Source organism: Delphinapterus leucas, unplaced genomic scaffold (genome assembly GCF_059928025.1).
Source record: "Delphinapterus leucas isolate spDelLeu-1000000601 "Yukka" unplaced genomic scaffold, BTC_Dleu_Yukka2 spDelLeu_asBTCV2_sq61, whole genome shotgun sequence".
In the NCBI taxonomy this organism is placed as follows: Eukaryota; Metazoa; Chordata; class Mammalia; order Artiodactyla; family Monodontidae; genus Delphinapterus; species Delphinapterus leucas.
In genome coordinates this window covers 743,041-755,150 of record NW_028322270.1, presented here as the reverse complement: position 1 = coordinate 755,150, position 12,110 = coordinate 743,041, and the positions used below count along the sequence as shown (strand labels likewise).

Below are 12,110 nucleotides of genomic sequence, written 5' to 3'. Positions count from 1 at the left end.
AAGGTCCACTACTTGATTTCTTTTAGCTCCTAAATATGTGGGAAGCAGTAAAGCATGGTGCTCAGGCCATGGTACTCACCTGGTCTTGGAGTTGGGCAGTGTAATTTGTGCACTGGCTGAACAGATGGATAACTGATCATAGGCAAATTCTTAACTTTTCTCTTCCTCAGTGTCTTCATCTGTAAAATGGGGATATTATTGGTACTTACTTCTTAAGAGCTTTGTGAGGATTAACTACACTAATCCATGGACAAGAGACATGTTGTCTAAATAACAGGTGCCCAATAAGTTACAGTGATTGTGTTGTTGTTGATAATGCCCATGACAACAATGATGGCATGTGTCTATTTTTATCATTATAGTGTGATTACACGTCATATATGTTGTATCTCCTTGTTCTGAGATTAACACAGCCTCTTTTAGAAACCACCAAAAGGCTCAACAGTATTGGTGAGAAACATCTGTGAGCAACAAACATTCAGACACAAACATTCAATTAAGACGACCGCTTCCAGAAGCAGTCTCTGAAGCATGTCTGATCTAGAAGGGATGCCCCCATGCACTTCCTGCTGGGAGAGAATCTTCTATTGTCGCCAGTCAGGATCATTCCCTGTTGGTTTAAATTAACCTGAAAGATCCTCAGCAGTTTAGGTATGTTTAGCTCCACATCGCAGATTGTTTATACCTGTGATGCAGGCACGTCAAAACAACAACCACTGAGCCACTGGCTTAGGGTTTCCAGCTGAAGCTACGGCGGTTCTTTTCTGTAAGCACAGGAAATCAGCCAAGCTCAGTTTGCTTAAGACATTCAGGTAAACCGTTTGCTTTGTCAGAGCACTCTCTCCCAGGAACGACCAAGATATTCTGAATCATTTACTTCTTTCCCATTTGCCATTCTTTTCATGAGGTGGATTCCCCAATCGTAAACACAAAGAAAGTGTTTAATCAGAAGCAGCCAGAAGTGATTGGTGATAACTGGGATTTAATGGCTCAATCTCAAATCTAGTTTCAGTTGTGTTTCACCAGAAAATTTTCAGATTCTTGCTATGAGAGTTTGGCAGAAGACAATAAAAATCATGATTTCCTCACTTTTTTCTGATGTTTTGCTATGGCACTAAATAATATGTTCAGTATTCCCCTGGAAATATATAAAGCACATTACGTGGTGTGTTCATCATTTGCCTCTGACTAAAATGTCCAAATGACTGAGAATTAATGAAAATCATTATGGATAGGAGCAAAGGATGTGTACCAACATGTTCACTAAAGCATTGTCTACAATTGTGAAAATGAAAACATATATTATAAACTGTATAACAATAGGCATGAAGTATTTACTACTACATGGACTACTATGAAACCATTAAAATAATGATGTAGAAACAAAAAAATGTGAAAAACGGGTTTTAAAATAAAACAGTAACACACTAATATTAGATTATTTAGTTATTATTCTGGGTCCAACCAGAAGAAAAACAAACAGTAATTTGAGCATGGAAAGTGTAATGAAAAAACTATTAATTATGAAAGAGGATTAGAGTAAGGAAGGAATGGCCAGCGACAAGTAAAGAGAACGCCAAAACACACAGTTAGCAGAAATAAGGAGAGCCGCTAACCCTCCAGTTGAAAAGAAGACCTCCTCCTCCCTGCCCACAGGACTGAGGTCCAGACCCGGTTGAAAAGAGCATGACTGTGGCTCACTGGATGGTAAAGAAGCTGCTGTGGTGTCTCGTGGTGGAACTTTCTGGAAATATGCCCTCTGTAAGTTGCTGGAAATCCACATTCTAGGGTTCCAGTAAAACTATGCACGGGGAGATTTCTCACCTGAGGCGCTACTCCAGAACTGCTTGATAGAAGATGCTGATGGAAGCTGTCGTCCACTGCTCTCTCTACGCACTGCTGAAGCCGACTACCGGAGAAGTTGTGAGCCCCGGGAGCAGGGCTGAGGACGCCCTCGGAGCTGCAGGAGTGAGTGGGTGCTGAAGACGCCACCAAGAGCCCTCCCAGCAAGCACCGGGGCATCGCGAAGCAACACCTTCCTCAGGTGCCATCAGTTAGGAAAGCCTAACATCACACGAGGTGGCCAAAGAAAAACTATTTAAAGGACCCATAGCACTGTCCACAGAGCAAGTAACAAAAGAGTGAATTTCGAGCTGAGAGGCGGTAACCAATGTTACCTCAAGAAAAATTAAATTTAAACGGAGTTGTTATTTTGTTTTTTGTTTTTTTTGGCGCTACACGGGCCTCTCACTGTTGTGGCCTCTCCCGTTGCGGAGCACAGGCTCTGGACGCGCAGGCTCAGCGGCCATGGCTCACGGGCCCAGCCACTCTGCGGCCTGTGGGATCTTCTCGGACCGGGGCACGAATCCGCGTCCCCTGCATCGGCAGGCAGACTCTCAACCGCTGCGCCACCAGGGAAGCCCTAAAAAGGAGTTTTTATCACATAATCAGTGAAATGCAAATTCAAGCAATAAGATGCCATTTTTGACTAAAAAACAAACTGACACAAAGAGTATATAATATTAAAACGTTAACAATGGCTCTCTTTGGGTGGGAAATTACCAGTGAATTTCTCATTTTTCTTGGAGCACTGCCATATTCCTACAATATAAATGTACATAGATTTCCAATGCACAAAAATAAAATACAATTATCAACTCAGCTACCCAAAAAACTTAATATTCACTCAATAACTTTTACTCTGTATTTAATTACAGCATAAAATGTAAGAACAAATGCAATATGGATGCTGCATATTAAAGGGACTCGATCAGTCTTACTCATTTTGTGGAATCAAGGAAAGGGCCATTCAAGCGTTTCCATGAGTTTCTCTTCCATTCTACCTAAAACTCCCTCTTGCTGGAGGAATTCTGTCCATCAAATTCTAGTTATCCAAATCAACACATTTAATATATCTTACAGGGGTATCAGTGCTTTGTGTGTGTGTATGGGGAGGGGTGGTGGGTACAGGTGAAATAAGTTTAGGAAATGATCAATGTACCAAAGGTGAACAGGTTTACATATTATTGTTTCTATCTGTACATACCACACAGGTTTGTACAGAACTGCAATAGTGTTTGGATCTAGCTAGAGCCTGGATATGATTCTGCTTTACCAACCCAACAAGGAACTTCTTCTATGCACATGACTGAATCAAGGTGAATGAACATGTTTGGGGGAAGTTTTAAAGGCCTACACAAAGCACTACAGCTCTGTCAAGTGATGTAATATAATTATAAAAGTTCTTTAAAAAAAATTTACTGTTGCCTTTCAGTCTACCTTCCTGTATTTTACTACACTCTACCTTATTTTAAATGTGATTTAAGGAAATGTTTTGCTCCATACTTTCTTAGTCTATCCCTCCCTTTCTTCCTCTCTGCCTTATAAAAGAATATATAATCGAGCCAAAAAAAAAACCCCTCCAGCTTATTTGTAAAAAAAAAAAGCTTCAACTAGCAACCTAAATGTCCAGCGACGGATGAACGGATAAAGATGTGGCACATATATGCAATGGAATATTACTCAGCCATAAAAAGAAATGAAATTGCGTTATTTGTAGTGAGGTGGATGGACCTAGAGTCTGTCATACAGAGTGAAGTCAGTCAGAAAGAGAAAAACAAATACTGTATGCTAACACATATATATGGAATCTAAAAAAGAAAAAAAAAGGCTCTGAAGAACCTAGGGGCAGGACAGGAATAAAGACGCAGATGTAGAGAATGGACTTGAGGACACGGGGAGGGGGAAGGGTAAGCTGGGACGTAGTGAGAGAGTGGCATGGACATATATACACTACCAAATGTAAAATAGATAGCTAGTGGGAAGCAGCTGCATAGCACAGGGAGATCAGCTCGGTGCTTTGTGACCACTTAGAGGGGTGGGATAGGGAGGGTGGGAGGGAGGAAGACGCAAGAGGGAGGAGATATGGGGATATATGTATGTGTATAGCTGATTCACTTTGTTATAAAGCAGAAACTAACACACCATTGTAAAGCAATTATACTCCAATAAAGATGTTAAAAAAAAATAAAAATAAGCTTTAAAAAAAGCTTCAACTACAAAGGGACATGTTACCGCCTGCTACCATCAATATAATACCTAACAATTTATCATTGACGCTGTAAGAAAGTTAGTGGTGTACCTAAAACCATCTTTTATTTTAAATATCCCTTGTTGTGCTAGTAATGATTTTCCTTTATTATCCCCAAGTCATATATTTAAACCTAAAGAGACAAACCCAATTTCACTTCTCTAAATTAATCTACTGTAACCACATGTACCCTAGCTGTAGGAGATGCTTGAGCCATTTTCTACTTAAAATTCTGAAAGACTCGTGCTCACATAATCCCCACTGACACTTTTGCAAATGACCAAAAATTTCATCAAGGCCACTGGATCAGAACAATTGGTGGGTACATCAAGTAAAAAGCAATATAAAGGGTTAACACTAAGAATACCTTGAGGGAAAAGCCTAATTGTGTGCCTCTGTAGGTAAGACATCCATATTTCTTTTAAAATGCTTTTAGGGCAATACTACAGATGCATGTTAATATACCCTGCTTGATTTAAAAAAAAAAATTTAATGGTGGAACATATCAAATTCAAATCGCACAAGTTGCAGCGCTTGATTTTTCTTAAAAGGTCCATTTTTACTCCTTACTCTTCAATCTTGACATCACTTTCAGAATGCGTCCCCAACACCTGCCCCCTGATCCAGGCAGGCAGTGATATTTCCTTACGTCTATGTTTCTTTTATCACATTGCATCATAATCATTTACTTAATCAACTTTCTGCTTCACTACAATATGAGTTCTGGGAAGCCAGGATCCATGTTTTATTAAGTTTGAATCTCCAAAGTTTAGTGGATTTGCTGTTTCAACAAATATTTATTAAATGTCTACTCTTTCCCAGATGTGTGTGCTGGGTATAAATAAGGTGGCTTGTCAAAAAGAGAGATGCGGTTCTTGGGCTCATGGAATTTAGAGTTCAGTGAGGGAAACAGTAAATTAACAAGAAAACATTCTAACAAATAATTACAAATTCATATAAGTTCTATAGTATAAAAGAGAAAGACGTTGCGACACATGTTAACCTGGGGGAATTTCTCGGGATAAACAGGACAAGGCCACCCTTGGAGGCCACTTGGAAGCCACTTGGAAACCACTTGGAAGTATGTGAGGCTCAACATAAGGGAATAGAGTGTGTGAAGTTTCTGAGTCCAGGAGAACTCAGCAGGAATAAATGGAGGGGTGAAGAAATAAATGATTTGGAAATGAACACTGTGGCAACATGATGGAAAGTTGAAACATTACCTGTGTCTCTAAGAAGCTTATAAACAGCAAGGAAATTGAGCCCGAGAATCCCCATCCTTTCCGTCCTGCAAGTCACTCAACCTATTTCTATTCTTTTTTCTTTTAACCAAGGCAGACATTGCTAATCAATCACGGCATTCTTCCCCCCTAAGGCTGGACAGAGCTTAAATTTTTTTCTTAATTCAGTGCTTCTGCCAACCATTACCACTCATTCAAAATGGGCACTCAAGATGATACCCTTTTGCCCTTCCTGATGTAAGCGGTTAATACCATTTTTACCTAATTAATAAACATTTGATATTGGCTTGAGGGGGACAAGAGGTAGCAAACTGAGCTAATATATATAAAGCAGTGAAGGTTGTAAATGGATAAGCAGCCTGGCTCATTACAGGTGCTGAATTGATAGGAGTGATTATAATGATGCTGGGAAAATATGGGGCATCCAGTAATTGATGGGAGCTAGCATTTGAGGCTACTCCTGAGGGTGAGAGAAATTACCAAGTGGGAAGCACTGAGTCACTGAAGTCACTCTTTCATAACGTCATCGTTTTTAGCTAACATAACGTCATATGTTAGCTTGGGACAGCCAAGCTAATATTTTCTCAAAAATACAGAGAAAAGAATATCTTTACACTCAAGCAAAAAAAAAAAAAAAAAGAGCATCATCAGAAAGGATATATGCAGTTGGAAACTAGCATCTTGACCTAGTCCTAGTACATTTAGAAATGAAACCTCATCAGCTTTACTGACTTCACCACAAGTAGTCCGTGTACCAGAACTTCAGCAAGCCAGAGTTAGCCAGTCTAAAACATTCAGTTTTCCCCCATCTGCACTGAGTGAACCATGCATCTTAGGTATAAAATGATAGCATTTATAATTTAGTAAGAGCTAAACCCAGAAGTACTCTAACATATTATTGAGGTTGAAAATTTCTTAGAAACCAAAGAAATACAGAGGTTTAGTTCTTATGATGATATTAATTGGAAATACGTTGCATCTACTACATGTTGAGAATCTCCTTGGATATGAATTGATGCACTGAGACCTAGCCATAAGATATAGCTACCCAATCCACTGCCTACTTATAAGTTCTTCTGAATAAGATTTTATTATATACTGTTTCACTTTAGAACTGCCTATGTTGGGCAGAGTAGTTTTCCTGAGTTATAGTAATAGTTACCACTTTGAGTGTCTGTTTTATGTCAGTGCCCTGCTAGGCCTTTTATATATATTATTTATAATGCATATAATAACCCAGTAAAGACTGACCTGATTTCTACCTCACAGACAAGGCAACTGCAGTTCAGAGAATTTAAGGAACTTGTTCAACTTACGTAGATAGGGATGGGACTTGCAGTTCTGTCTCACTCCAGAGCTCATGTCATTTTCACTACCCTTTCTTTGCACATTAGCTCTGTCTCATTCCACAGCCACACACAGATTAGGGAAAATTAGAGGACCACCCCAGACACCACACTTGTAAGGGCCTGCCTTTAGGAAGGGGGAAAGCGGGCTAGCTTGTGGGGGAGAGAGTTGTTCCCATCTGATGCTAGGGCTTGTATAGCCTCCATCAGCCCCGGAATCTCTCTGACAGCACCTGAGCAACGTATGTGATCAGCACTTTCCACCTTCCTTATGGTTACATATGCTGATTAATTTTTCCTGGTATAGATGCTCATTTTAACAAGTCCCTCGTTGTAAACAGGGCCAGGTGTAGGGCCCATTTCCTGCTCCACCCACTTTATTGAAGCCAAATACTCCATCTATATCCTTCCCGAGTTGTATCTCACAGTTATAGACAATAGGTACTGTGAGTCTTAGGCGTGAATAGATTGACATAAAAGCATTCTCTCTTCACTAAAAGGAAAAAAAAAAAGTACACTTTTTTACTGGGTGATAATATGGCAGGAAGTCTGCTATATATCTTTATAAACAGGGTACCGAGGTATAATTATTCCACTTTAGCTCACAGATGCTTTCACTCGTTTCCTGATTTTCGTTTTGTTTTGTGCGGCTCACGACAGACCAATCCATTTTTGCAGAGATCAGGCCCTGCAGCTCAGGGCCGACTCTCATAGATACTCTGAATCAAGTACAGAGATGAGCAGCTGGGAAGATGGGGGAGGCGGTCAGGGAGGCAGGGAGACCTGAACAGATGAGTAACGGGGACCAGGAAGGAGGACAGAGGCTCCATACATGATTAAACATGAATATGGGTCCTCTTGCCAACCAGATGCATCATCTTTATGCAACTGGAATGACCCCTTTTCCCACACCTCCCTACGCTACACAGAATGCTTTGGCTGATTTTTATTGACAGCTCAGCATGTGCTATAACAGCGGTAGCACACCGAGTAGAACAGGTTGACAGTGTGGCAGATACCGCCATCCCTTTCCAATGTTTGTAGGCTTTCTGAGCAGGCCGTGGGCGTCCTGTGCACCTCACTCCTCTTCTAGCAGAGGCCAAGCGATGCAGACATTAACTATGCACCTAAATGAGACTCCTAATGAGACAGAGCAGGACCCTATGATCCTTTCCCCTAACCATGTCCTCTGCCTGCTTTTTGTCTGTGGAAAAACTTTAGCCCAAAATTAAGTTTAATCAGAGAAGTGAGAAAATGCAGAAGCAAAAAATAAAAGCAGTCAAACAGGACAAAACAATAATAATTTATCAGTAAGCAAAGTTAAGGACCTTTAGTTCCTCCTCAATGGCTATAGATAATATTCTGAGCCATATCCTGTGAGCTGTGTGAAACCCCACTAGGTGAAGAAGTTAAGTACATGATGACCAGACTGTAGGCATGACATAAGCTGCCACAATTCACAATTCTGAGAACTGGCCTCAAAGAAATGAGAACGAACCGACCCTGGGACTGAAGACTAACTGTACTTAAAACAATCAAGATGACACTGGTCAGACCACCGATGACCAATTTCAAGATGACGGTCAGAGCTGACTGTGCTGTTTCTGCGTGTAGCCCCCCTCCCTCCGTCTATAAAAGCTCTTGCCCCCTCATTGGGTGGGTGCGGGGAGTTGGCCTTCGGACAGGCGTCCTCCCTCCCACACCCCCTGGTCGCCGGCACCCAAAACAAAGTAAACTTTCCTTTCCACCAACCTTGCCTCTTTACTTGCTTTTGAGCGGCGAGCAGCTAGACCCCACCTCCGGTTACACTAACAGGAAAGGCAGAGAGAAAAAATCATTTAAAAACATGACGTAGAGAACACAGATGTAGAGAACAAATGTATGGACACCAAGGGGGGAAAGTGGTGAGGGGAGGGTGGTGGTGGGATGAATTGGGAGATTCGGATTGACGTATATACACTAATATGTATAAAATGGATAACTAATGAGAACCTGCTGTATAAAATAATAAAATAAAATTAAAAAATAAAAAAAACCCGTAAGTGGCATTTTATGCACCAGTTCAAATAAGGGGGAACCTAATCATTGTGAATGATAAACAAGTTTGTGAAAAACCCACTGCTTATTAGAACAGCACGCTCCACGTAAAAAGAAATTTTCTAATGGTAAATATAGCAGAAGGCTACAATTACCTTTCAATGATTGCAGTCCACAGAAAAGCCATTTAGTGATAAATTGCAGAGCAAGAGGAGATTATCACCTGTTTAAGCTTCCACTGATTCTATCAAGTTGTTTGCCTGGCAGTATCTAGGCTATGATGGAAAAGCTGAGAAAAACTCATTTTCCCCCTATCTAAATATTATTAATTGCAAGCATTCATTTTGAAAGATTTGTGGCTCTTTGGGAGAAAAGGATCTGCTTGACAACTACTAATTATACTTAATAATAAATAATACTTATCATTTACATAATTATTTTCATATTTAAATCCTTTCACAGATTTTGTTTCCTCATATGGAATATCAGTGCAACTTGACTGCATATAATGTTATGAAATTTCTGTGAAACCAGCCCCAAGTAGTAAGCTTTCGTAAGAAAATTGGGGCCTTAATCTTATCTATATTAACAAGTGTTAACAAATCATTAGAATTTCCTTTTTCAGCACCTGAAGAGGCGGGCAGTATTGAACAACTATCTGAGGAACACTGAACTGACTTTTTGGCAAAACACCCAGTTAACGCCAAAACTGTGCAAAAATATTTAGAAGAGGCAGACACATGAGGCAACAAGATCAATGAGAGATGTATTAAATTAAAAGAAATGCCTCCCTCTCTCTATCTGTCTATCTATCAACAGGGTGAAAACAAAAGAGCAAAACAAATGAAATCAATATACTTAATATAGTTGTGAATGTAAAGGTCTGAATATAGATTTTTTAAAAATTGTCTGCACGAGTTGGATATTTGACCTAGTGAGTACACGTGTAGAAATTTATTCTAAGGATTTCACAGAAATCTAGGTACCATGGCATTAATTGGAATACTATTTGTAAAAAAGAAAAACTTGGAAATAATTTGTTTCCAACAATAGGGCATTGTTTAAATAAGTGATATCATATGTTGAAATATTAAATAATTTTTAAATTTTCTAAATGAGGAATATTAGATCATGTGGGAAATTGTCATGATAACATCAGGTGAAAAGGTACTAGAAATAAAAATTATATAAACAGTATATCTTATCCTTATTAAATAATGTATGTATAAAATACATGTAAATATATTTTTATATAAATATATATGCATATATAAGTGGGAAAATGCAAAAATGGAAAAGATAATATTTATATCAGAGTTCTGCAAGTGTATTTATATTTTTCCTTTACATTTTTCTGTATTTTATAATTTTTCTACCATAAAATATTAATTTAATTACTATGTATTTTTGAACAACTCTATTTTTTAAAATTGTTTTTACATATAGAGTGGTCACGTGTTTGCTTAACAGAGTGCAAGTGAAAATTAAAGGCTGTTTTTGTGGTTCTCATGATGTTTAAAAGACTAAAACAAGTTCTGAGACCTCGAAGTCTACTTTGGCCACACAATTCCACATCTAGTCTGGGAGCTCATCATAAGACTATCAAGCAACTGGGTGAAAAAGATATTTGCTGCAACACTATTTATAATAGGAGAAACAAGGAACCAACATTAAGGTCTACCGAAAGGGGATTTATGAAATGAATGGTGGTACAACCACTGCCTAGAGCTACAGCTATTAAAACGATCATGTTCCGGCAACACAAATTCACCCAGGAGGGGCTGTTCTTGCAGGCTGTGTTTGCATCAAATAGGAAACGCTGACGATGAAGCTCTCGTTGGAGAACACCTCCCAGGGCATCAGATGTACCTGCGCTTCAACTTCCCCCACATCCAGGTAAGGCTGCACACCAAGTATCACCAGACTGTCCACTTTTCAGGAGAAGCTGCAACACGCCTAGGCTTTTCAGATGTTGTGCAGGCCCGGGGGTGGGACTGGGGGGTGGGAAATAAAATGTCTACGGGCTGAATTTAACTAGTCAGCCAAGAGTTTGCAAACTTTGATGCAGAATTAAATTTATAACTATGTAATAATGTCCAACGCTTACATTAAATTTTAAAACGGGTTTAAAACATTATGTTTTTATTTAGGTTAAACTATGTGTATATATTAGTATGTTTGTGTGATGTTCACACAAATGAACATACACACAATATAGGGAGATAAAAAGCAGAGATGAATGGATCTGAAAGTACTTTTCTTTGGGTAATGGGTTATTTTGAATGACTTCAGGGGTTTTTTTCCATACTACTCTATATCTATATTCTATTATATAAAATATTGTATATTTATACTATTCTGTATTTTTATTTTTGAAACAAACACATGCAGATTTTATAAGAATTAGATAATTATACTTAATAGAAATATAGATTTCCTTTTTTGCATATGTTGTCTCATTCTGTCTCAAAAGGACCATGTCAGAAGCACTAGATCCAGTTCTGAGCATTGCCTTTTTGGGAGTATTTTAGAAAACAAAAGCAAGTACAAACATCAATAAACAAGATGGGGAAGGGCCTAGACATACTTTCACAGGATTTTTAGGAAAAAACATTAGATGTTTTCCTGAAGAAAAGTAGACTTCAGTTGTGTGATAATGGACTACAAAGATGTGAAGTGCAAACATGGGTATTTGAAACTCAAATATTTTTCTCTGTAGTTCCATCAGGTCAAGCTAAGACCAATGGGTGACATGCTTCAGGAAGGCAACTATAAGGAAGTACTTTGTAGAAATTATAGCTGTTCGTATGCTGGATGACTTAACTCACCAAGTAGAGCATTCAAGATACGAGGAGTGCTCAAACAGAGGCCAGATTACCAGTACTTTTATAGCATGAATTCTTACATTGGATGAGGTGATAAAACAGATGACGTCAGCTTCTAAAATCGAGGTATTTCCCTTTGAGTCCTAACACTATGATAATATAATCTCAGTTATGGTATAAAGCAGGTAACTGATTTGAGAAGCGTACTGAGTTTGAGGACATATTGACTGATTCATTCCACAAATACTTTACTAAGGGACTATGCTAAGGGCCTGGGATCCCATGAAACAAAATGCCAGCAGAAGTGAATCTCTTTAATGAAGCAAAGTATGTGGAAGACAAATCATTAAATGCTTACTTACAGTAAAGCATGCAATGTATCCTGAAATAGGATATATAAATGACTATATGTCCAGGGCTTGCCCCAAGAGCAAGTCTTCTCTAAATGGATTCTTTTCTTTTCTCTTTCTTTACCTTGTCTTCCCCACTTATACCTCTACTCTCTGCTTCAGTGAAAGATATTTCTCCTTTCCACTTCTAGCTGAAAAAAAAACAAGTCTCAGGTGTCAAT

At 38.9% G+C, this 12,110-nt stretch overlaps 1 protein-coding gene across 1 annotated transcript in view; it reads right to left on the bottom strand.

The window, feature by feature from the left end:
- The window catches only part of LOC149743880 (uncharacterized), a 104,197-nt gene that overhangs the window by 25,061 nt on the left and 67,026 nt on the right, over window positions 1-12,110 (bottom strand). The window contains exons 5-6 of the mRNA XM_089906088.1: window positions 1,825-2,422; window positions 80-179 (exon numbers count right to left, since the gene is read on the bottom strand). Of these exons, the coding sequence (XP_089762214.1) occupies window positions 2,299-2,422 (124 nt within the window). The 3' untranslated portion in view covers window positions 80-179; window positions 1,825-2,298. The remainder of the gene's footprint in view (window positions 1-79; window positions 180-1,824; window positions 2,423-12,110) is intronic.